General features: G+C 37.7%; 1 protein-coding gene across 1 annotated transcript in view; it reads left to right on the top strand.

Annotated features, from left to right (window-relative positions):
* cadm2a (cell adhesion molecule 2a) overlaps positions 1 to 27,013 on the top strand; it is a 332,853-nt gene that overhangs the window by 255,473 nt on the left and 50,367 nt on the right. The window contains 3 exon segments of the mRNA XM_056735977.1: positions 942 to 968; positions 12,203 to 12,226; positions 12,229 to 12,351. Coding sequence (XP_056591955.1) covers positions 942 to 968; positions 12,203 to 12,226; positions 12,229 to 12,351 — 174 coding nt within the window.

Genomic DNA, 27,013 nt, shown 5'->3' with positions numbered 1-27,013 from the left:
ATAGAAACACAGCACAGGACATTCATTGTTCTCTTGCTTTTCATGAAAAGTGTTATTGAAAACATTTACCAGCCCTTTTCCTCATTCGCTTGCTTCAGTCTATAATGTTGTGTGATTGCATTATGGTGTATACGATAATTAGGCATCGCATGCGCTCAGCTTTAATGCATATAAATGGAAAGCTTTGTTAAAGTGGATGCTTTTGGTGCGAAAACATGTCAAAAAATGGACAGGACTTGGCGTCAGAGGTTGGTTTGTCAACCATGAACGGCTTGTTGTGTCTAATTGTGAGCGCTTTTCAGTCAGATCAATTCACCAAGCAATAACACGACCAAGAGAAAGGTTTTTGCTCAAAATCGCAGATCTTGGTTATGGGTTTCTGTCGTTTTTTCAGCAGTGTACAAAAGGAATTTTGTAATGGTTTTAATGGCAAAACAAAAACTGGGAGAACCGCACAATTTCCAGCACTTTTCAATGAATACGTTTTCTCAAACCTGAAGTGACAACTAATCTGTGCTGAAATAGAGGGTTTCATGACAACAGAGGCCTTGAATCGCATACGAGCGTTCAGGAACTTGTAATATTCATCATCAAAGCCATTTGTGTGATATTTGGAGAGGCATTGGCCTGCCTGTCAGCGCGCTACAATTTTATCACCAGCTTATTGTGAAGCTCTGTAGTGGATAGTGTTTACAAATGATAAGCGCTCTTGAGAGGTTTTTGCTTTCAAGTGGCGCATTGTTGCGAACCAGACAGGTATGAATTAAGAATCCGCAACAGAAGGATCGGTGTGCTGGTTAGATGCATTTTGCACCATCTTGAAACTGGTTTGTTCTAATGTAATCTTCTTCTTCTCCTCTTTCTCTCCCTTCTATCCTGCCTTTCTCTCCCTCCTTGTCCTCCTCCCTTCCATTCTCTCCCGTAATGCTTTGCGATTCCAGTGGCGGCCACGAAAAACAAAGTGAGAGGTGAGTTGGATCCTCCATCTTCCCTGCTGCTTGATAAATAGGCAGACACAGTTCCCAATAAGCTGAGCTGAGATAGCTGTCTTATCACTGCTATGAGCCAGGCAGGCAGTACCGCTCTCTGTTCCTCCACACACACTGGGGGTTCAGACCATTATTTTTGCTATTTACTGCCCTTGTCTTTGTCTCTTCCCCAGCCCTCCTCAATCCACTCCCTTTGCTTTACTTCCCGTGTCATCTTTTCTTCCTTCAGTTCATCTTGCAAGGCTTCTCAGCGTTTGAACGGTGCTGCATGGGGCTTCGTAGCATGTACAGTAGTGCCTTGTAGCGATATGTAGACGCTGTAGTGTGAACTGTAAATGCTAAACTGGAGTATACTTGCAGTTATTGTGCGTTTTGGCTGACTCAGCAATCCAATCGACGTATTGTGCATTCAAGCTGTACTTTTTAGTGCAATATCCTACTACTTGAGCTTCAGTTCTGAAGTTATTTTTAGATATTAAGTGTCATCTCTATGAAAATTAGAGCTACTTCCTGTAATTTCTGGCAGATCTGAAAATTGATCAAATATGATCTGATATTAAGTGGAGATTCCTAAGACATGTTATACAAAATTCTTTTTGGTCTATAATATTATAAAGACTTGCTGGCCATTTTTTACTTAAACAGTAACCAACTCCAGAAAAATGCTACCATATACTGTAGCAGCATGTGTAGAATGTTTAGCACGACAACACCATAATAACCGCACATGTAACATAAGGCACATCTCATTGTATTAATATTATTCATAATATTATAATATATAAACGACTATATTTTTTCATTATAATATTTTAAGTATTTTTTTATAATATTTTATTACAGTCACAACTATATTTATTCATAATATTTTATTACAGTCACAACTATAGTTAATTATTATAATATTTTATATTTATCATTATATTTAACGTTTTAATATTTCATATTTACATAAGGCACAACTCATTGTAATTTTAATATATAAATATATATATATATATATATATATATATAAATTCATACGTTTAACATTCTTATTTCAATATATTAATTTTATTCATATCTTATTTTGAATTATTTATAATATTTGACAGTCACAACTATATTTAATCATTATAATATTTTAATATTCACATTAAATATATTCCTATTATTTGTATAACTTTTAATTGTATTTTATTACCATCACAACTATATTTATTTACATTATTATTATTCATATTGGTATATATTAATATTGCTCATAGTGTTATTATAATGTTTTTCATATTTTATCAATATATTTTCTACAATATTTTATTATCATCAAGTATATTCATATTCAGTATATAAGAATATTGAATTAAATATATATATAATAAGAATTCATAATTCCTATTATTCACATAAAAACATATTTACATTGCTATTTTGTTATTTGTATTAATCATATTTTGATTTTAACATTACAACTATGTTATATTTATCATAGCATTTTTTAGGAATTTTATAAAATAGGTATTTAATATCAGTGTTTATTGCCTTTTGATTATTTTACTTTTTTAATATTTAAAAAAAGTATGTGTATATATATATAGAAATGTGTTACTTTTTACTTATTCGGGTATTGCTGCCTATGTCAAATACAGCTGTTTACCTGTAAAAGTAAGCCACCTAGAGCTGCATTTATACAGCTTTAAAAAAATGTTGAGCAAAAATGATACGGCATTGCAAAAAAAGAAAAGATTTAAGGGCTCACAGATGTGCTTTGCATTATTCAGGAGCACAAGGCAAAGCATTATATCATACACATGAACTGTACGCAGAGTGTTGTTTACGGCTGTATTTTTTTAAACTTTATTGTGACATCAAATCCTTCAGACCACGGCTGTATAATTTCACGATTGCTGTTTGCCACATAGTTACACATTAAATTGACGCTTTGACTTAAGTGGTTCAGAGAGAGCCCTTTGAAATATTTAAAAGGGGAAGTTCATAGAGGTTATGTATGTCTCGGTGAGCCACAAGGAAGTGAGATATCCTACCCACAAACACTCTCACACACACACATACAGAGTCAATCTGTTCTCCTACAACTACAGCAATAGGCGGTTGATTCATAAGTATTTATTATTTCAAAAAAATGAAAATCTTTCCCAGGCTGTAGATCTGATTGTGACATTTGTAAGCTCTCCCGGAGCTCCACCTGATTTTGGAGGGAAGAAAAACTATCACCTGCAAATATTTGTTCTCTAAACAACCTGCTCTCTTAATGAATAATGCATGACTTGTACTATACGCGCTCACCTCAGATGGCAATTCTACCTGTGTGCCATCTGCCTGCTGTGGGACGTTTCCCTGCTTCACGCACGGCCTTGTCTGGGTGTGTGCGTTCGTGCTCTGCGAGTAAGAGAGTTGTTTTTGTCAACAGCACTTTCATGGGCAAACTTGATCCAGACAGAGGAATCGCTCCTTTACCCCATTTGTCGCAGTAAATTACGGCATTAAAATGACAGAAAAAAGGCTTGCGACAATTAAGAAACTGTGATTGGGACGTTTGTTTACCTTGCCAAGAGCAGCTGCACACTGGTCTAATTGTGCAAATGAAAGTGGAACTGCTGAGGCCAGTTCATTTGTTGTTTGCTAATTGATTAGATTCCTCTAAATCAGAAATTACATTGTGTATTGAATAAAGTGCACATCCTACACTCTGTGGGTGGGTTTTAGTGTCCATGTTCTTTACGAAAGCGCTTTTATTTACAGCCACAGCTCATCAGACGTCTTTCAATTAGTGCTATAACTGGTTAACCAACTGAGTGTGTCATTTTATTTAAATTTATTTAAGTAAATAAGGCTGCAATCTGTAACTTTTGCATCTTTGTCGCCATCTTTGTTTGAAACTGAAAATTGCAGGTTACAGTGTTGAAGAAATCCGGTAAAAAGCAAAAAAATTCTGCCACTCCCCAGGTTTTTCCACATAAAATTGCATGTTTTTCTTGTAAATTCGCCGATTTTGGCTGTAATTTGATGGCTTTGTATTGTATTTGCGAGGAAAATCTGGAGCCATTTTTTTATACGTTTATTTCACGTGCTTATCATTTTGTGGGTTGAAGTGAAATGACATCAAAATTACATTTCATGCGAAATCTGACCCGACAGCTTTAATTATAAATTACTAATTATAAGCTTACAGTTGTGAATTATGGGAAGGTAAGAAAAACAATATTGACCTCTAATTTTTTATGTGCTCATTTTTATTGAACAGATTTTTGTTAATTTTAATCAAAGAAATGTATTGGATTGCAGCTATAGTATGTTAAAATATTTAATACTATCCTAGATTAAACTGTAGAGCTATACTTTCGACAAAATACAACAAGTGTTGTAGTACTCGAGACCAGTCTTGTTCTCTCTGTTTTTTGATGGTCTTGACTGTCTCCGTCTGCCTAGGACTTGTCTTGGTTTACGGTGGTCTTGACTACGACACAAGGCTGTGGGCTGTGGCAGTCAGTAGGAGCGATATGGCTAATATCGGACAATTTATAGCTGCAAATAATGTGATTGAAAAACCTTTAATGATATCTAATCTTCAAAAACAATGCGTACAGAAATGCTGTTTTGTTGTTTACTAGCTTGTCACATCTTTTTAGTACAAAAACGTACATCATCCATTTCCACAAGCAGAATCCGTACTGATGTGTGATCAGGATACGACAGACACAGCACATTACAAAATTATAAAATAAACAAACATGAGGGTGTTTTTAAGTGCAATAATCCAATGTGGGTTAACAAAGAGGGCGCTTCGCTGTCAGGGCGTATTAAAATCAGCTGGGGACCACTTTTAGTTCCTAATCTGTGTTATATATCTTTCATCTTTTTCTGCTAAGCAATATCTCTTGACAAAATGTCCCACAGCTCTAATTAACTCCTCAAATATTATTCTCATCCCTGGGGAAAGATTCTGAGTGCTGAATTAAAAAATCTCCAGAATGAACACCTCTACTTTCAAAAGTGCTGGTGTCCGGTGGGAGGAAGCAACGCTGCGAGTTATTAATCGTACATTGACTCACATGCTGAAGGTGGTTGTGCCCACAAATGTCTCCTATAAAGTACTCACACAGACAGATGTGTCATCACTGGGGGTCGAAAAAGTGTCAGTGATGTCCTACATCATAGGGCAGATCACATGATCCCAACTGTCTGCGTTCCCATTGGTAGTTGCCGTATTCCATCACTAGCCATGAAGATGACATTGAACTCGGCCAACCCCTCGGATCGCTAGCTCTCATTGAAAATGTCTTCCGGACGCTTTCACGCTGTAAATTGCTGTAAGTGTGTACGGCGCTTGAATGAGTAGAGATTGGATCTTGTTTAGGACATTTATTTGGTCAATCGAGTTGAGGAGGAAGACTTGAGATGGTTTGCCCAAATGGGACCTATTTATGTGCTTCGGCACTGCCCACACACCTGGGTGCAGTCACCTGGCACCGTGCCCATGTGCCTACGGTTTTTGTGTGGTAGATCTCAATCGTGAATTAGCTGTTTGGATTTGGTTAGAAACGCAGCCGAGTGCTGATGCTGAATCCAACAGAGACGTCTAGATGAGACGGTAGATTAAACAAGACTTGCAGTCGTCTGTTGTGACAGAGCTTGGGGTCCAAATATAAGCCGGGATCTGTAGTGCTCTATTTATGTTTTATCACTTCAGAGATTATGTGTCGGGGTAATTTGTCCTAATAATATCGTTCTCCATCAGGATAGTCTTATCAGACGCATCTCAGGTCGTAAAGATGTTTCCAGCAAGGCTGCACACATGCATATGATGTGTTTTGTTTACTGGTTGGGATGCGGGCATTTGAAAAGATTCATACATTTTTATAATGAATTTGACCTTATGTCATTCAAAACCTGTATGACTCATTTTTTCTGTGGAAAACAACAGAATACATTTTCAGAAATGTGGTTTTGTGTCCATACAACAGAAGTCAATGGGGTCCCACGTTATTTGGTTACCGACATTCAATTTTGCAGAAGTAGCAAAGTCATACAAGTTAGGAATGACATGAGAGTGAGGAAATGAAAAACTGTCATGATGGCTGATCTGTTGACAAACACGATCCTCTGGTACTCTGCAAGCACGCTCAGGCCTAAAAGTCAAGGGCATGACTACCTCCAGGCCGACTTTCGTGACTCAGATCGTGAGGGCAGTCCCGTTAAAGGTCATCTTCTTAATCGAAAGGTCATGTAGACACGTGGGTTTGGATAACTTGGACAGATCATCCATGCAACAGTTTTGTGTGAAGTTTCAGTGTTGAGACCTTCTGAACTGCAGCAGATTGTGTGTGAGAAGCAACAAAATAAAACAGCAGCTGTTAAATGTCAGTTGTGTGACTTATACTAGTACCGTATGTTGTTAAAATATGTGAGGTCTGTATGGCTCTTATCTCTTCGGTAGACTGAACTTGGCTCTTTTTAGCACAACAAAGGAAGGGAGTGAAGGGCTGTTTGTTGTTTTTATAGATTACCATATATAAATCTGTTCCTCATTGTCTTTTTCTGCGGAATACAAAATATTATTTTTAAGCGTTTGCATGAATGATGGCAAACAGTGATGTATTGTGACATATTCAACAAAAGAAAGATCATTTTTTGTAACAATATGAGGGTCAGTGCATATAAATTCTCATGAAAGCAGAGATCATTCAAATCCGGCCAGTCTGACCAAACGCCAAAACCATCTGAATGAGTCGAGTTTCCCACTGGATTTCCTTCTGAAGCCGACTCCTTGGCCAACGGCACCTTGCGTTTGCTTAAGTTCAGGAATAAGGAGGATCGAAGCAACTCCCTGACATCTTTATCATCGTTGTTCAGCATATTCAGAAGATGAGAAATCTGCACGCCTGTGTAAATCCACATCACATTTGGTACTCCCAACCCTCCTTCCCATTGGGGATGAAAGATAATATCAGGGGTGCTATGTGTATTAAGTCCAAACCACTTCCGCACTAGGCTTACTATTTTGTTATTCATTTCGCTCAATGATTTTTGTTGAATGTGAACGATAGAGAACAAATGTTGTACTTCATACAGCGCCAACTGTCTTATAGCCTCCAACTTCATGATAAGTGGCAGTGGACATTTGTCAATGAAATCTAACTTAGATGAAAAATCAGACACAATGATATTCACTTGCTCTTTCCATTCTCCTGCGATGTTAATTTTATGTCCAAGATATGTGTATGTCGCATGAAGAGAATATACACGTACTGTATAGATTGTGTAGATACTTTAAACTCGGGACATTTATCAGTCTTTGAATGATACCATCTGTTCCCTCCACTCGTCCTCTCATACAGGACAGCAAATTTTGTGTCTTTAAATACACATACACACATATATGATATTGTATATACATACATCGGTTTCAATCAAACTGTGCGATGGCAGGACTCACCTCGCTACTCAATTAAGTCAACACACAACATGTACCGAGAGCAACATCATCCAAGAAAATGGAAAAAATAAGAAAAAGACGTTAGATGCATATCCCCTCCCTCACCAAATAGCTGTTCTGTACATAAAGACACACAAAAGCCTATAACCATTACATAGTCCTTATCCTTACTTTATATCTGTGACCGTACCTGAGCAACAATAATGTCCATGTAGGACAATATTGTCGCTGTCCTTCCAAAACCTCGGATTTATAAATTTGCTGTTTTTCAGGAAATGGAAATTGTTCTTCTTTAAATTTAAAAGTTTCAAAGTTGAATATTCGCAAAACTCTGTGAAAAACATAAAGGTTGTCTAATAATAATGATTTTTAAGGTTTTCCTTTAAGTATCTGTGTTTTGTGTGTGATCCTGCTGTTTGTAGCATTATGCTCCAGCTAATGAGGTAATATTTGAAGTATGATAATTAAAGGAGTCATATGACACAGCTAAAACGAATGTTATCGATTCTTTTAGATGTAATGCAATGTGTCTTACTCGCTCATTGATCTGAAAAAGCGAGGTGTGCTATGATTGGCCAGTTAACTAGTGCGTAGTGATTGGTCGAATGCTGCAAGCGTGTGACGGAAATGTAACGTCTCTTACCATATTTGGAACATCAGGTTCAAAAAGCAATTGTACTGACAGGTAGACCCACCTTACTTGCAGATACATTTGGGTGGACAACTCATACCAGGAACTGACGTAGATTTGTGGGGGTGTGGTTACACGAGGTGTTTCAGACAGGTCTGGGCAAGCATTCGCTTTTAGATAGAATGCATCTTTTCTTCCGATACTTTAATTTTGGCAATTTTATGTGTCTAATTCATGCATGAGCAACTTATAACACACCAATGACACAGAAAATCACGTGTTTGCACCATATGACCCCTTTAAACCGCTACTACTAAAACTTTATAAATTACAAAGATATGGTCCACTGCACAGGAATAGATTGACCTGAACAGTTAATGTTTTCAATGTCCTTCAAGCAAGAAAAAGACACTTTAATACAGAGAAGCAAGACTAAACTTATTTTCTTTGATGTAATTATAACTTGTTGCTGTATATTGTTCACTCATTTAGCAAAAAAAAAATTTTTTTATATTTAACTTGGGACCAACTTTTTATTTCTATGTACATAATAATACGTGAATTCAGTCATTCATTTTCAATTGTTTGATTAAGTGTAGTTCACACAGGTGAACAAAGAGATGGATACCAGATTTTAAATTAGAAATCTGTTTATTTTTCTTGTTTGACCTTTCAAATTCTTGTCGCCTTGTTATTACTGTCTGCGTTTGTACTCAAAAAGTTTTTGCACATTCGTGACAGATACACGGCTGAAATCAAACTTTGTGAACTTTTATCGATTCCTTTTTTCTTTCATTTATTCGTCTTTGTTAACATCTCTGAGTTTCATTTTTAACTTCATTTTAAATCGCTTTTTTTACGGATGTTTCAAAATAAGGTTTTCAGCTTCAGTGTTGTTAATAGTGCTGTAAGGCATTGTGGGTAGTTTCAGGTGTCTCTCAGCGGTTGTTTGTTTGTCAAAAGTGCTCTTGGCAGGAAATATGCAAAACAAGAATCATTTCGTAATAGCTGGAAGCACATTTTACAGTTAATCTTGCCATTAATGTTACAGGCTGTCCAAAACTTCAGTTATTTCCAGTGCAGACAGACGGCTGTAAAGCAAAATTATTGTCTATGGAAATCTTTGAAGACAGTAATGCTGTCACTTTGAATTTATCCAAAAATGTAAAATGTGTTTAAAAAGGAAAAACTACAGTAGCTTCAAACTAAATATTTTATACAGTATTATATTCTTATTATAAAACAGTTTATTAAAAGTTAATTTGTTAGTTTCACCCACAACACAATCTCATTGGTCCGAAATTAATCTGCATGTAGCTGTGTTTTAAACATCAACAATATTCTCATTGTCTGAGATTTGCACCGTTTTATTGGTATTAAGCTTTCAGTGACTGGAGATGTTGACCTCTGGTATGAAAACCATCACAGTACATCCTTGTTTCACACCCCATTTACAACGTTCCTAATTTATTGGTTATCCAATTTACAGTATAGGACTCTACTGGGGATTTCTGAAATTGACACATTTTGGTTGACCGGTGTTTTCAACCACATGCATAAAAATAGAACAAGTTTTGCACCCACAGTTTCAGTGTCGTTTTGATTTCCCAGGGGATGGTGACCCTTTCTCCTGATTATAGAGAGAAAATAGAGGAAGGAAAAGATGATGTGGTAGAGATCAAGGAAAGCAGAAACCAGAGTGAGAACTAGAGAAAGAAGTTGGCAGGTCATGCTTCACGCAAAAGCCGGATGAATAATGTATTCTGCCTACCTAGAGTAATGCGATTCCATCTCACTGTCTTCCTCCACATAATGCCTGAACTGCAGGAGACCTCAATCGAGATCGTAAATGACCTTCTCTCTTTACTTGTCTGATCTTGAGATGCTCAGAAGATGTGATGAGGAGTCCCTTTGTCAACCAGATTCTATGTAGTATTGTATGGTCTGTACAGGTTGCACATATGTTTTTGCTATCGTAGTGTTTTCAAAGGCGTGGGTGTGATGTCATCGCAAAATATCGGTACATCCTGAGCATATTAGTGAAATATGCAGGTGTTTCATGAAATAAAAGTTGAAATTCTATAAATCCCAAATTGACATCTCTCCTGTGTGTGCATGTAATGTGCCTTCCAGCGGCATCGAAAAGAAATAAGCACCACAGCTGGTGGATGGGCTCTTCAGTCAGGGAGCCTGTGGAGTGGCCCTTAGCAACTCTCTCTCTCTCTCTCTCTGTCTCTCTCTGTCTCTCTGTCCTCTTGGTTGTCTTATGAAAGCAACACCATGTCTGAGGACAGCCCTTCGAATCAGGCTAATTGTGAAACATTGCAATTAGCGGCAGCAGAAAAAGATGCAAAATTTCTAGCCTTGCACGGAGCTTAAGACCTTATTTAGCTCCGTTTCTCTCATTAGCCACCATAAATACAATCTGTTTTCACCGTGTCCAAATCATGAGAATAATCATATTTCCTCCATTTGACAGACTGAATTAAATTAAAAGGAAAGTTTTGTGTTGTTAGTTCATTTAAGATTTAGGGGTGCTTACGCAAGTCTTTATAAATGTTGACGAAATTCACGTTTGACACACCCTACAAAGATTTGTAAAATGTAGGCTATTCATATCGCATTTTTCACCACTATTTGTCCGAGGCATCCAAAAATCCCTTTGCTAGGCATGCTGCCCATCAAGTAATGTTGTGCAATCTTTAATATTTTTGAACAGTTGTGAAATATCTTTTGATATTTCACAACTATGCTGCACTGTAGACAAATGTACAGTGGTGGGACTGCAATGTAAAACAGTAGGATTTACTTAATAATTTTTTAAGTTAATTCAAGTTTTTAAATTTTTTGTAAAATTAACCTAACTGTGTGCAAAACAAAAAATTGAGTAAACCCTACTAGTTGTTTTTTACAGTGGTTGGTAGTCCCACCCACACTCAAATCTCATTGGTCTAGATACATTTTATATATTGCATATTTATCATCAAATATATTCCAAGGACCTAAAATGACTTCACGCTCAAATCCTGCCGCATCATGCCTGGTCAGGACACACCGTTTCTCTTCCATCATCCCATTGTCCTTCTCCTTTACCTCTTACATCATATCCTGACATTTTAGTCCATCCCGACTCCCCATTGGCTGGCAATGGCACTGGAGACGTTGACCTCTTGGGTTATCGCTTTTTCACTTTAAATAAATACAGATTATTCATCTATCATGTCCTCTCTCCAGGGCAGTCTATATATACTGCATAAATGTGTGTGTGGAGAGTTTTTCATTAGCTCCCCTATGAGTCCCTTTCTCGCACAAGGTGATCTGTTATTGCCTGTCCAACGCTGGGGTGCCATGATGGATGTCAGTTTGTGAATTATTCCTCACTGAGCTAAACTATACCTTCATTCAGTCTTCTGCTCAGATTTTGCCGAGCTCAGGGCTGACCCGTGATCAGTGTCTTTTACTGTAGCTTTTCGGAAGAGATTCTGCTACAGTTATATATCTTTTTTATTTTTTTATTTTATATTAATTATTGTATTTTTCATTTATTCTATTTTAGTATTTTGTTTTATTTTATATAAAGTCATGAGTATATTCACAATAAATCACAGTCCAATGTACTTTATTACTTAATCCGATCATAAATTATTATATATGAACTTTAAGAGGGGGGGGGGTTGACCACCCAATACAGCATAGCAACAACAAAGAAATGCCACCCACAACACGCCGCATGGTGTCTTTGACTTCTGCACAGGCAAGCACTGCTCAACTTTCTTCACAAAATTTGCACATGAGCTCAATTTCTTTAACACCCCCACAAAGGACTTTACACCTGCCATAGGTTGCTTAATGTCATCTGGTTGCCTTCCAAAATCTGGCATGTCTGAAATCAAGCGTTTATGTGCAAACTGCCCTCCTCGTGTTTTTCTGACTCGCTTGTGATTTTCCGTTAAAAGATGCAAGTAACTTCATCACCTTCTGTACTTTTCACCCACGTTCGACTGTTTTTCTGGAGATCTTCCATGAACCGAATCGGCGGAACGCATTGTAGCTTCATGTTGGTCTATACTGCTGAAGGTTGAATGTGTTTCATATGTTTCTGTGGTCGTATCTGTCGCTCACCAAGATTCTGTCTGTCTCTTTCAGGAACCCAAGGCCAGTTCCCCATCGTCGGAACATAACCGTGACAGAAGGAGGGATAGTCAACTTGACCTGCCGAGTTGAAAATAATGAAAACAACTCCCTCCAGTGGTCAAACCCGGCACAGCAGACCCTCTTCTTCGGGGACAAGAAAGGTTTGTGAAAGCCATTTTTAGTCTTGTGTGTTGTCAGGTGGACAAAGGATCTCAGCTAAATGAGATTTTTAAGGATTTGACTGTTGTTATGTTCTGACCCTCACGTTGTTTCAAACCCTTTTTTTTCAGAAAAAGACGATATGTTTTACACTTATATAAAATGTATATGTCATATAAGAATTATTATTTTATATTTCATATAAAAATAATGAAAGTAAATGGTGACTATACACTGCCGAGTTCCCTTCAAGCTGTGTGTTAGATAGCTCTGTGTGACAAACAATCTTTTTATCTCTATAAATGGATTTCGACCTTCATTTATGCTTTTAGAATATGTGCATTGTCGTGTTTTGATCCGTTACTAAACACATGAGAACAAGTTACTTGGACATAACATGTTAAACCAGGTGTGATATGTTTTGACGTGCCATGTTTGAAAACTGCATCAAAACATGAATAAGAAACAAAACAACAGCTTAAATTTGACTGTCTTTATCACGTAAAGCATCTATGATCAATAATGGAGATTTATAATATTCCTTTTTAATTTGTGAAATCCTTGGGCACCATTCATATAAACTGTTTGAGACAACACGATGAAACAAGATGAAGACACCATTGGCAAAATTGCTTTGTTTGTACATTTCTTTGTTCTGTTGAACACAAAAGAAGATATAATGAAGAATGTTAGAAAGGAAACGGTTCTGGGGCATTTTTCACTACCGTTGTTTTCCTACTATGGAAGTCAATGGTGTCGAGAACTATTTGGTAACAAACATTCTTCCGAATATCTTTCTCTGTGTTCATCACAGAGAAAGGATGAGTAGGATGACAGAATACTTACTTTTTGGATGTACTGTCCCTTTAAATGTTGCTTTTACGTGATTTGAAAAGACAGATTGCTGGCCTGCAAGTAAGATCTACAATAGTATCAGCTGTGTACATTTAGAGTCACATTTGTATGTACAAAGGCAAACAACTGTATCTCATTGTACATTGTCTAGATTTTCTTCCAGGCTGGCCTTGATCTTGTAAATGCCTTTGTGTTCACCTGTTGTGGGATCGGTACGCTATAAATTCCTGCAGAGAATCAATATCGGTCCCGGCCCGGCTTTATAAGACACACTTTCACCCATAAACACCCTTAATCAAGAGCAGACGCAAAATCAACAGCTAGACATTCTCTCTGGCTCTCTCGGACTCGCTCACATACATCACGTGCGCGCTCGTACACGCGGAAAGTGGGACGGAGGTTTGATTAATGTTGCGGAATACTAACAGATTACGTTTGATAAATGAGGTACGGGAGGCGAGCCATTTAAAGATTCTTCACTGCCGCATTGAAGATATCTACTGTTCCCAGATCAGATCGATACAGAGCAGAAGCATTATCACAGATGGCGAATGCGCTGTTTATTATGTCAGCAGAGCTTTCGCGGATGTAATTGTGGGACGGATTCGATACACATCGATGGAATGGATTTTGTAATGATGACGCACCGTATGTAAGATTTCCTCAGGTTGTTTAGATTGAGATAATAAATATCTGTAATAAATCTCCATAAAATGGAAGGAAGGAGGCGGGAACCGGCAAACATTTAAACATTTAATAACAGAAATAATAAAAGCCGGCGGCCCCTCACGGACGACCGCCGGCGAACAAAACAAATACAAAACACAAGAACATAAATATAACCTTAACATAAGTTCGGGCCCGGTCCTCTCTCTTCGACGGTCCGGTCGCTCGTTCCTTTTATATGCTCCCAATCTCCTACGTGATTCGAGCCCGGTGTGCGCACAGCTGCCGCTCAATCACAATTACTCACTGGACTCGAACCACGGTCTCGCCCGCCTACTCTACTACAATATCCTTTGGGGGGTTTTTTAAACGCCCATGTGCGAAAGAATACATTTGAATAGCCGGTTTTATGTGTTTGTGTGACATCACTGTGTTCAATGGAAGCACCGGTTTCCGTTTACATACATAGAGATGTTTAATATTTTCTCTGGAAATGATCGTAATGCCATCGATGTACACCCAAAATTTTTGGGTCTACTTCACCCAAAAATTGAAAATTCTTTCATCATTTACTCACCTTCGAGTTGTTCCAAATGTGTGTACATTTCTTTGTTCTGATGAACACAGAGAAAGATATTTGGAATAATGCTTGTAACCAGACAGATCTCAACACCCATTGACTACCATAGCAGGAAAAATACAATGGTAGTCAAAAATGCCCCAGAACATCTGACCTACATTCTTCAAAATCTCCTCTTTTGTGTTCAACAGAACAAAAAAAGATAGTGATTTTCCAACTATGCGAGTAAATGTTGATATCTGTCTGGTTTAAGCATTCTTCCAAATATCTTTCTCTGTGTTCATCACAACAAAGAAATGTATACACATGTTTGTAACAACTCGAAGGTGAGTAAATGATGACAGAATTTTCATCTCTTGGTGAAATATCACTTTAAGGATGGGAATGATACTGCGGGCTTCCTTGGCGGTTATACGTGTTTTCATTAGCTGTTGTAATATTACAGTCATTATTACACACTTGCATATTTTGTGTTCTTGATAATAGCAGGCTGTGTAATTTAACTGCTCGCATCGGCCCTGCGCTCATCTTCACCTGCCTGCTTTCTACATGAGCCTGTAGTTAATTTGTGCAGATCTGCTCTCCCGCTGCGCTAGCACAGCATTTCCCACAATTACCTCCTCCAGTGAGTTCAGTGGGAGGATCTTATGATTGCTTGAGTGCGGGGCTGTAAAAAGCACAGAGAAATTATACAGTTAATTTTACTGGATTAAAAGTACCTCATTAAAATGAAAGTGACGGTGAAATTAGTTTTCGAGGGTAAGAAAGGATTTTTAGCTTTTGAAATCAAAAGACAAGTGATAGTCCCCCCCCAAAAATGAAATTCTACCATGTACTCATTCTCTCTGAGAACACGAAAGAAGATATTTTGAAGAATGTTGGTCAACAACAAGTCAATGGGTACCGCCGTTGTACAGTGAACAAAATTCTTCAAAATATCTTTATAGCAAAATTATTTTTTGTTTTTAGTTAAACTATCCCTTTAATACGTTTCTGCTGTAGGAAGAACCTTGGTCACCAAACAACATTGGCCCTCGTTGACTTTCATTTTGTGTACACAAAACCACTGAGACATTTCTCAAAGAAAATCTTTTTGTTTGTGTACCACAGAAGAAAGAGTCTTACTTAGGTTTTTAACAACATGAGAGTAAATAAATCATTTTATTTTTGGTTGAATTATTCCTTAAACAGTGCTTCAATTTGACTATAACTTCATGGATATATGCATTCCGTAGTGGACAATGATCAATTTGTGACTAACATGGTTTTACGACAAAATGCCCTAAACCTTCTATCAAACAGTAAATTAAGAAAAAGCTTTTTTTTGTTGTTTGACTTTTGTTGGTTAACTTTGTTGGTGACTTTATATTATAGTCCATGCATAAAAAGCTGTCACTTCAATAATGAAGTAGAATTACTCAAGTAGGCTTCTTCACATCGAGTGGCACCTGTTGCAATGTTCGCTTCCTGTGCGTGTGAGAGAAGGGTTGTTGACTGATGTACGTTGGCAGGTGTGCGGAAGCCGAACCGATCATGAGAACGTGTCGGGACGGTACGCTCCTAATGACAGTGTGAGGGTTTAATTATTAACAACCACAGATCTGAACGAGAACTTTCACATTTGGGTAACAGCAGAATAAGACCCAAGAGCAGAGCAGAGGAAGCAATAACGGGAGGTTGTGAAATCCGCCTGCCACAGATGCGATGCCGGTGCAGTTTATGCTTGCGAGCAGTCAGTCTATCTGATCACAGCCCAGACTGAAAACATCAATCACGCAAATGTGCTTGTTACTCTGAAACTATTAGGGCCCTATCGTTCACCCGGTGCAATGCGGCACAAGGCGCATCGCAAGTGTTTTTGCTAGTTTCAGCCCGACGCAGTTCTCATTTTCCCGTTCTGTGCTGCCTTGTTTAACTTTTCAGTTGAGGAACTGAAAATAGTCTGCCATAGACCAACTCAAACCTGGTCAAAAGTCGCAATATTTTTTGGGTTTAAAAAAAGAGTGCATTAGCAGAAAATGCGCCACTGGGCAGGTCCACGACACGCTTTCACTTTATACTTATTACAAAGAGGGAAGCGCAGCAGCACACAAACATGCCAAATGTTAAAAAAAAGATGGATTACAATGTAAACTATTATTATTGTGTACATAAAGATAAAAATCTGTCATGTAGATGACAACCCCTTTAGACCATGTGCCCGGGCGCCGACCGTTTTCCCTTAGATCGTGAAAATAGGGCCCTAAGCCTTTTGTGTTTCATTGTGTTGTACTTTATCACTGTTAAATGCCTTTTAGATGCAGTAAATAATGCTGAAAAATCAAAAAACACAATGTAGATTGAACTTCTGAATGACTGGGTTGTTTGACCAATAAGTAAAAAGCTTAGTTCATTTAAAGGTCCAGCGTATGAAATGGAGTGGCATGTAGTGGTGAGGTTGCGAATTGCAACCAACGGATAACTCCACTGCTCCTCCCTCCCTTTCAAAGCACTACAGTGGCTGACAAGTTTTGCTTCTTTGCCGAAGGAGATCACGTATTTACGAAACGTGTTCTGTAGAGTAGTTTGTCCATTTAGGGCTGCTGTAGAAACAATATGGCGAATTCCATTTAAGGAGACCAGCGCTGTTTGTAGATAGAAATTAAATAAAAGTATTAATTAAAAGAATGCCAGCCTGTGGCAGTGTTTGAAAGTCGTTGTGTTGCCCAGGAGTTTTGTCCCTCCCTAATGTCACCCAAAGACGGGCCTGTGAAGTGTGTGTGCTCTATTGTGGCGCTTTTTACAAGTTCTGGATAGTTTTGCAGCCTGGAGGAAAGTGAAAATGAGGGAAGGGAGAAAGGGAGATTGCAGACATTTTGTGCTTGGCCAAAGGGGGTTTGTGGGAAATATTTACAGCTGCTATTTTTTTATCATCTGCCAGTGAAGTCCCATCGAGCGCATGCACAGGTGCAGATGTGCGTTCTCAACAAATGCCACCAAGGCTAATCGCTGAAGTACCTCAATGACGTGTTTGTTCTGCACGCGTGTTGTATGCCGTTCCACGCTTTTCTAGGATTTGAAAGTGATGTTGGAGGACAAGGTGCCCTTGAGAAAGAGATGTAATTACTAGAGTAAAGAGTGTGTGGTTATGGACTATGAGTCCTCAACACCTCCTTCGATCCCACGGCGCTGATTTTTGATCACACTCTTGGTCTCAGACGTGATGGGGAGAAAATGGGCAGGAAAATTCTCCTTTGCGTCTGCAGGTGCTGCGTTATGGTCCGCCTGTCGATTCGCGTTATTGTTCCTGCTATTCCTTTTTCAGTTGGTCATTGTTTCTTGCTCAATGTGTTTAATTGCTTGGTGTCTGTGCAACTCTTTGGAAATTTGTAATTGTATGTGTATTCGGTACAAGACGCCTACACATTAGTTAAAAACACATTCTGTTGGTTTGTTGGTTAAGCTGGTTAATCAGGTCATTTGTTTTAACTAGGTCCTGAGGTTTATCAGCTCAAGATATGTTGGTAGTCTCGCCGGTCAGCAGGTGGGTCTAGATAGTATGGCAGTCCTATTGTATGAACAGTTTTGTGAAAAATATATGCATAATTCATGCACTGTGCTTGGCAGTAACTCTACACCTACCCTTAACCTCAAGCTTTGTTGCAGCAAATCCAAGTTTTACAATGTAGACACGACCCTGATCAACCACATGAACTAACTTGGACAAGCTATAAATCATGTAAAACTAGATGCTGTCAAGAAAGTTTAGCTGACGTTTTCGAACTGTTTGAATGCTTTTATTCAGTTAGTATAGGTACAGATACAAAATGTAGTTTTTTGGCGTGAACTCGGAAAAAAAAATACACCTGTCAATACCACATAAAAGTATTCATTCTAGGCCATTCTTGGTCAATTTATTTGATGATCATGGATTCACAATAATTATATAATCAAAATGTTTATTGTATTTTATTTTGTTTAATAATAATAATAACACATAATCAGTCAAATTCTTCTTTAAAAATATTTACTTGTTTGTTTGTTTTTTCCGAATAACTGACACATTAAATACATGTGCAGGGGGTGGAGTAAGAACTTTTGTTGCTATTGTGTTGCTAGAAGATGTTTAACAGATATTGAATGATTTATGAAATTATCAAATCATCATGTCCTTCGGAAACCTCTCTTAGTTTTTGAATCTTTCTTTTGAAATTCTTTGCTTTTCAGGATATTGAAAAAACACTTTACATATACTTTGTGTACACTTACTGTAAACACTGTACTTTTCAAATTAAATACCGTGTTGTCAAACACTTTTTAAGACTTTCTATTGGTTAAAACCCAGTGACAAACAGAAAGGTTGACTAATAATAATAATATATGGCAAAAAAGGGACATGCAATATATTAACACAATAATGATAATCATCGTTTTATATATCCCGGTTATTGTCATTACCAGTATATTGTGACACTCCACACCTTATTTGGGAAACTGTTATATAAATCAGCATCATGGTTCTTCAGGTTGTATAAATGTATCTTTTCATACTCATATTTATAGTTCTCTTTCCATTCTCTCTTATCCGTCTTCCAGCCCTATGAATAAAATTAGCTCATCTCTCTCCAAAATACGCACAACCTTCATTCCACAGAGAGAGCCCTGCAGAAACAGGGAGCATGAATGTGTGATGGAGAACAAGCGTGCCGTCTCTCTCTTCATCTGTCTATCTGGCCTTTCCTGGCCCTGTCAGGCGCTAACACCGTGTGTAATGGTGCATCATCAGGCAAATCCCTCTCCATTTAAAAAGACAATTTTATGGCTCTGCAGCATCTGTTTATTACAAATATGGGTTTATTATGAGCCGAGACCTCATTTATTTTTCAGCCTGACTCATGTCAATGAGAACCCCCAACCTCTCTCTCTATCTCTCTCTCTTTGACACACACACACACACTTTTACCCTGTCTTATTCACCCTGAAATTGATTGACTGTTTAATTCAACATTTAACTGCTCACATAGAGTGCAGCTATCTTTATATTTCTCTCAAGAGCCCCGCCAGTTTTCCACTGCTCAATATTTCTGCCGGCTGAAAGCATGTCGATACCCACAATTCCTCCTCACCTTTGAGCCCGCGCAGCCTGACCACTCGTAACGGGATTTGTGTGCCCACCAGACCAACAAATTAGCTCATTTGGAATAAGTGTTATGGCATATTACACAGAAATAATGCACAGCATAGCCATTAACCACGTGCGGGTGTCTGTGCGTTTATTTAAACGGACCTTATCTGCCTTGTCGCTTCCATCGGCAGCTGCTATATAAAAGCGCAGAATTTATATAGTCACTTACAGAAGTAACTCTTGGCCGTAATTACTCTCCTCCCAGCCTGACCAATCAGCTGCCTGAGCATCTGGGAAGAGTAGCGTGATTGGCTGATGCGTTCGAAGATGGACATTTTTCACAGCTGGCACGCAGATCGATGGAAGAAAAGTGGCTCTATGAGTTCATGCTGGAATGAACTTGTGACAACAGAAATGTGATAATCGACACAAACCTTTAACTGTTAACTTTTAACTGTCACCCGTTCCGTATACGGAACACCTAACTTTGCGTCAATATTGTGCATGCAATTTCTAATCAAATCATCACAAACTAAATATCATTCGAAAGGTCGATGACTCTAGAATACAGATTTCTTTGGTGTTTTTTAAAATAATTTATGTAGGGAGAGTAATCTTTTCTTTTTTATAAAGAGTGTGCTTAGATTTTTTGTTATCCTTTTGCGACCTGTATTTTTTTATGTAATTTTTAATCAAAGAAAAAAATAAACCTTTTTATTGATTTTTTACAATAAACCTAACAACATACCTTAATTTTTTTGCAATAACAAGCTACTTGTCTTTATTCAAACGAGAACAACCGTAAGTTCCAACTTGCGTTTTCATGTGTCGGCTCAAAAAGGGCTCCGACAGTTAACAGGAGACGTTTTGTTTAAAGGGATAGTTCACCCAATTTTTTTTATTCTGACTCAAGCCCGATCTTGTCATTTTAAACCTTTAGGACTTTTCTTTCTTCTGCAAAACACAAAAGAAGAAATTTTGAAAAGTGTCGGTAACCAATAACAGCAGTAACCATTGACTTGCATTGGTTTTGTGTCTATACAATAGAAGTGAACCGGAACCGTCATTGTACCCATGTCCCTTTAAAACTAAAAGCTAAAACACTTTTTGACTAACATTATAATTATCTTTACGAAAAAATGTGAAACAAGGACAAAATATTCGTTATTTCATCACTTTATCTCTTTAAGATGTTAAGGTATGAATATTCCAGCTTGTTAGTACACAGTGTGACCCCTAAGTGTAAGTTTGTTAAAGTTACACTTCAAACGAGGGACTAAAAAATCTTAAAATCTGCTTTCTTTCTCACAGTGAAGTCTGATGAAGGCTTAGTTGTGGGGAACGTCCTGTTATACGGGTCCGAGTCACAGGTAGCTTATTAGTGAAGTGACCCGTCATATCACTGTGAGACAGACTTTGGCGAACAGAGAAAGAAATATGTGGAATTCATTATTTTCTTCCAGTGTGTGCCAAGCTGTCACAACCTGTTCTTCAGGAGCGAGTGCCTAAACTAGCATGCATCTTATCAAATATACTCTCCCGAAACACACACGTAACATTCAGACAACATTCACTCTTGGTGCTGCATGCTTATTAAGTCATCACTATACAGTGCTACAGTGCTCATTGGTGTTGTCAGTTATAAGTAAAGGAGCAAAGTAAAGTTGGCTGCTTGCTTTTAAAAGTTTTGCATGAATGCTTCCTGTCACATTAAACTGTCTTCCGTTGGTAATGGGCAAAACTTGTTTTATACTTCGTGGATTTGTGAAAACCCAGCTAAAGTATTTTTTTGTGATTTACTGTTTTCTACATAAAATCAAGTAAAGCACATTCTGTGAAATTGACTAAGGCTATGTACAAAAAAGGATATGGTGAAATTTTAGATTTTTAGACTTTTTCAGAGGCACCGAAAATAGATTGAAATAGATGAAGACTATGGAGGTGTTAAATTAATGTGTATTAAATAGGGAACATAATCTGAATCCGGTTCAATTTGATGAGAAATGGTAAAATTGATTTTGAATAGTATTGACTTTAAATGGCAGATGTGGTCAATCTGAACTCAGTCTGTGACATTTTTTACATATCTTCTGAAACTCTTAAAGGAATATTTCACCCAAAAAAATTGTCCCCGTTGACTTTCTATAGTAGGAATAAAAATTACTTTGGTCAAGTCAATGGGGACCATTTTAGGTTAACTCTACCTTTAAAGATGACTATTGTGAGATTTCTTTTCTTTGTTTTGAGAGAATATCTACTGTGTGAGATGCAAAAGTTTCCATTTGTTCTCCTTTTTAGCTCATTGATGTCTTGGAGAAAAAAAACAGATTTTTAAGACATCCCATCTGTAGCGGCACGCTTTGATTTAACACATTTCTTTGCGAGATACGTTCTTGTGTTCAAAAAAGCTTAGATGTAGTCCAACTCAATAGAATATTGATCAAAGACCAGTGGCTTAACTTTGTTATGAAAAGTGGTGGGGACAGAGATGACAAAAACAATACTTTTATAAATTATTGGGAATATTTATCATATACAGTGGGCTACTCCGCTTTTTGACTCCAGTTCTCACAGTATGTGCGGTGCATTACACTTCCTTCTAAATTTGTATGGCTATCATAGATTTGCTTTGAAGGAGGAATTTGCGAGACTGAAATTTTCAGAATGCGTTTTACCATGCAAACAATCCAAAAGATAAAGATCGCTAGTCGTGACCCATCTTTATGCAATGTAGGTAGGACTAGATAAACTAAAGGAAAGTGCTTTGACTTTGACATATTGGAATGGAGACTTTTGGTTGTGATTTAACAAAAAAATTCAGACAAAACATTTTTCTTCCCCCCTCTCTCTCTCTTTTTCTCTGTATCGCTCCGTTGAGCTGACATGCCAGTGCATTATGATTGCCTTCCTGTTCTATTAGATTTTTGAAGAGTATTTGCAGCTGGGTTATAGTGCTAGTTCTTATCTTGCTCATGAAGAGTAGAAGTAGCAGGACTGAATCACGGTCCTGAGAGACCCCTGAGCGCACATCTTTAAAGCCCCAGACAACTTGTACTAGCCTACTTAAACTGACTACTCTAAGCGCAATAAAGCTGAAAAATGGTTGCATTTAGTTGCAAATTAATGCAACTCAACTTATTTTATATTGCATGACTAAAAAATGTAAGTAAAGTTTGTTCTGTATGCTGTGAGGAAAGTGAAAGAGCTTGGTTGGAGATTTCAGTTTTCTAAGCAGAAATGGAATAGAAAGGCAATTTTATTTGCTAAAGTGCAAGTCAATCTGCTTGTCACCATGTGCCGAGACTGATGTTGCTACTTACAATTCATAATTAGCCCATTCCCACATCTAATTCAACACCTAAGATGACAGACTTTGGCAAGAAGCTCTGCTTAGCAAAAGAGCTGAAGCATGCAGAAACATCCTCTTAACATCGACTCGTCCTCTGACTAAACCATTAAAGGCTGTTAAATAGGTTTCTTCGGCTTCAGTCCCCAGTCGGTGCAGTTCTGTTGTGTTGTGCCGCCTGTATGAAGTTTATTTACTATGATCTCAGAACCAAACGTTCTTTGTCATTTTAGTGAGCAGTAGAAATTCTTTATCCACCCTTTAGTGGCCTGTGAAGTTAAATACAGTACCTTTTTATATAATCTTATATTTTGGTTTGCTTTTATAGCATCATGAAAGCATTACTTATGAATAGATTGTAAATTAGATTTTTGTTCATACAACTCTCTAGTTGTGTAGTTTAAAGTATCTTTTCAGATAGTTTCTTCAATGTTATACTGTTTATGTACTCGAAATCTTCTAACAGGCTGTTTAATAGTTGCTGTGACAACTTACCCCATACAGTATGACAAAAATATATATAATAAAATAAATAAATAAACCCTAAAATATATGAACTGGATTTGAACTGTCAGCATCAAATGAGAATTGCAGCGCACTGTTTTAATTCTGATAAGGGAAAGCATTTGCATGTATTCCCATAAATGACTAATGGGCATATTAAACACAAGTTTTCTATATGGCATCACACTATAAACAAAAGTGGAACCATCATTCCCTCTCTCTCCACACTCTGTTTATCCAGAAGAAGCAATGGCAGCTGTGCGCTCAGCATACCCACCTACAAATTTATCAGATAATAACCCAGCTTGCATTATATTAGTTTAATGTGACTGCATATGAATCATCCTGGCCCATAACTGCCTGAATAAACAGCTCTGGGAATTTATGCAAGTTGGTTTTATTGTGGTGGCATGTCGCTGTTTGAAATGAGCTACAGCTCCTTCCCTGAGCTCTTTTACCACAGCAGTTTTTAGTTTAATTGAAACGTGGTCATCTTTGTTTATGGATAGATTGTTATTCTTGTTGTTTCAAGAAATGAAACCAGAGCAAGGCATAAGCTTTATAGCATTCGCCTGTTCTGCTTCCTGGTCTTCTTTATGCCGTGAAGACGTAGTTAACATTTTCAAAGACGTGACCTTTTGGGCATCACATATGTTGTCATGGCATCTGGCATGCAGCATCCCTGACATAAAAGTCATGGGTTTTCGTTCACACAATGACTTTTTATTTGTTGTAATTCTATAAAAAAATGCAACTGGTACAATTCAGAAAAACGCTCCTGTGCTGTTAAGTAGAAAATCGTACAGGTTTGAAACTTCACGAGGACAAGTAAAAATCTGACTTTCAGAATTCTTAGGTTTCCTCACAACTTCAGTCTCTCTGGATTAGCACATCTGCAAATATTGAGTCAAGACTTCCCAAACCAAAATGGAAAGGCAGGCATATCTTTTCCGGCATATTGTCTCTGGAGAAAAAACTCCAAAAGAAATCTTTTTCCTGTGTATTACCTGAATGTCAAATACCAATGATACGGAGGAGACCAGAAGATGTTTGTGTTGAGCGCTGAGCCCAACACAGAGGAAGATAATGAAAAGTTTTCCGGTCTTTTCCATTATCCCAGCAGAGAGAGAGAGAAAATGAGATACGCACTTTCGTGACATCCAAATGTTATAGTGTGTGAAATAGGGACTGTAGCCAGGTGATGGAATTTATAATGTCTTTCAGAGTGTGTGTGTGGTGTGTTTCAGGTGACAGATGAGGTTGTGTGATAACACAAGTATGAAAATCCACTTTAGCTTTACATTTACATTTAGTCATTTAGAAGATGCTTTTATCCAAAGCGACTTACAGAGAGTTCAGGGAGTAATAAAGCGATATGTCATACAGGAGCAATAATACAATAGGTACTAATACAAAGTTCCTATTTTCCACAAAAGACAGCACGATACCTGTTGAGAGAAAGAGAGAAAGCTTTTTTCAGTTATACTGTGAAGTTGGACTCCGGTCACTTGTAAGACCCCTGAGGTCATTGTCGGGCGGCCCCACAGAGTCGGATTATAAAAAGAACAAAGCAAATTACTGACAGCAAGTTAAAACGATTGCTTCTGGGATTGCGAAGTGACTGGGGAACGGTGCCGATGAAGAGAGAACAATAGAAGAGGTTTGATGTTAAAGCCCTATTCATGAAAGTGAGAGTCTCAAAAATCGCGAAGGCTTTGCCGTCCTTGTCACTTATAGAAGCGGCCAAAAGTGATGTCTGACTTTGGACAATTGACATCTTCGCTGTTCATTCATACATTTTATTAAAGAGGCATTCAAGTTTCGTATTGGTATGTTTGCAGTCTAAACGGAAACAAAAATTTTACCACTAAATAGACATCAAATATTAATGATAAGAAGGCAAACAAATAACTGACAAAATTTTGTCAATGCTTTATTTCCAGTGAGTTTTTAGTTTTTCCCTTGTAATTGTATTTTCTCAACACAATCTCACAGTAATTCATAAATAATACGAGGTGGCTAATTCGTAAACATTCATACAAAAATTTGTACGCTTTAAAACTATTTGATTTTACTCCAGTTACGTTAGTGGAGGGGCTTCAATATAGTATTTCTTCTAAGAATCATACGTTTTTGAACCATTCACACCGTGCAAATTTATACAAATTAGTAACCTCATAAAACAGTTACGAATTCCCATGAAATCAGGTTGATTTTTTGTGTATTCGCATAAAACTATTCCCTGATATTCTGTGGTTTGCCCTTGTGCCGAATCATTTTAAACAAGAAATGTGTTAAAAGGTTTTTTTTTGTCAGTTTTGTACCATATGTTGATGGTTTAATCTTACCTGAGGGAGCAAATATTACTAATATTACACTTTGGCCACTGTATATTCAGTAATGACAGATCCTTTGCAAGAATACAACGACAAAACCAAAGAGAAACTTTCTGTTTCACAGTTACTGTGGTGTTTGAATGGATTTGAATGAAGGAATTGAAGCTAATAAAAAATAGCATTTATGCACAAACTGAAATGAAGCAGACATTATTCCACCGATGATAATAACCCTGTGCTTTTCGCAGGTAAGCACGATAGCTCCTCCACGATCAATGTGGGCCGAAGGTTCTGCACAAGTCATGCAGAATAAAAAATGGTCCCGTGATGTCGTTATTGAATCAGTCTCTTCTATACTCCGTCGTGCGAGACGTTATCGATTACAGCTTAGCTCTGCGTGTCTCTGTGTTAGTCTGTGTGTGCCTAATAGAGGTTGCTTTAAAAGATTTTCTTCTTTTCTTTTTTATGAGAAGACTAAGGAGCCATTTGGAATGACACTGTTTTATTACAGGTTATTTGAAACATTTGCCTCTGTTTTGCACGTTTGATGTCACGTTGGAAATTATCGCTCGGAGAGTTTTGACGTGTTTCTCAGTGGCGCTTCTGAGGGTTGAATGAATTTCAAATGAAGCCACTCTGTCCTTATTCCATCAATCAGACACGTGGGAATGTTCATGATAAATGGTAATGAGCATTGGGCCAATGGGTATCATTACAATCGTAGCACACGCATCACCTTACAAATGTTCACAGATTATGCTGTTGTCACATTGTGTTTCATTATAAACAATGGAAGCAATTGGGTCAAAGATTAGGACAACTAAAAGCATAAGAGCAATAAAAACATGTCTCACAAAGCCTACTACAGTGTACAGAGCCACATTTAGTTTATCTAAGCTCAAATAAGCATCCCGTTTTTTGTGGTCACATGTTTATTTGTAAAAAAGGGGGATGTCACGATGGGTTAATTTCTCTGCCTTTCAATCTCTTACCACATTGCATTATCTCATCTGGATTACACATCGCTATTATTTTCTGCTCCTAAATGAAGACGAAACGATGAACACCGCACTTTTCCCCTCTCAATATTCCACTTCAGAATTGATATTTATTTATTTGTTGTTTTTGATTGTTTTCCTGTAATCAGTATAATGTGTTGCTGTCTGCTGCAGCATCTGCCAGTCACCTGAGATGAGGCCAGGTTACCATCCAGTCGTACTATAATTAGCTCCTTAAAAAGGAAAATGCCATCACACACCTAATTGCTTCTGTT

This window comes from Triplophysa dalaica, chromosome 22 (genome assembly GCF_015846415.1).
Source record: "Triplophysa dalaica isolate WHDGS20190420 chromosome 22, ASM1584641v1, whole genome shotgun sequence".
NCBI lineage: Eukaryota > Metazoa > Chordata > Actinopteri > Cypriniformes > Nemacheilidae > Triplophysa > Triplophysa dalaica.
Note: the sequence above shows the minus strand (reverse complement) of the source record. Positions and strands in the feature narration are given on the sequence as shown.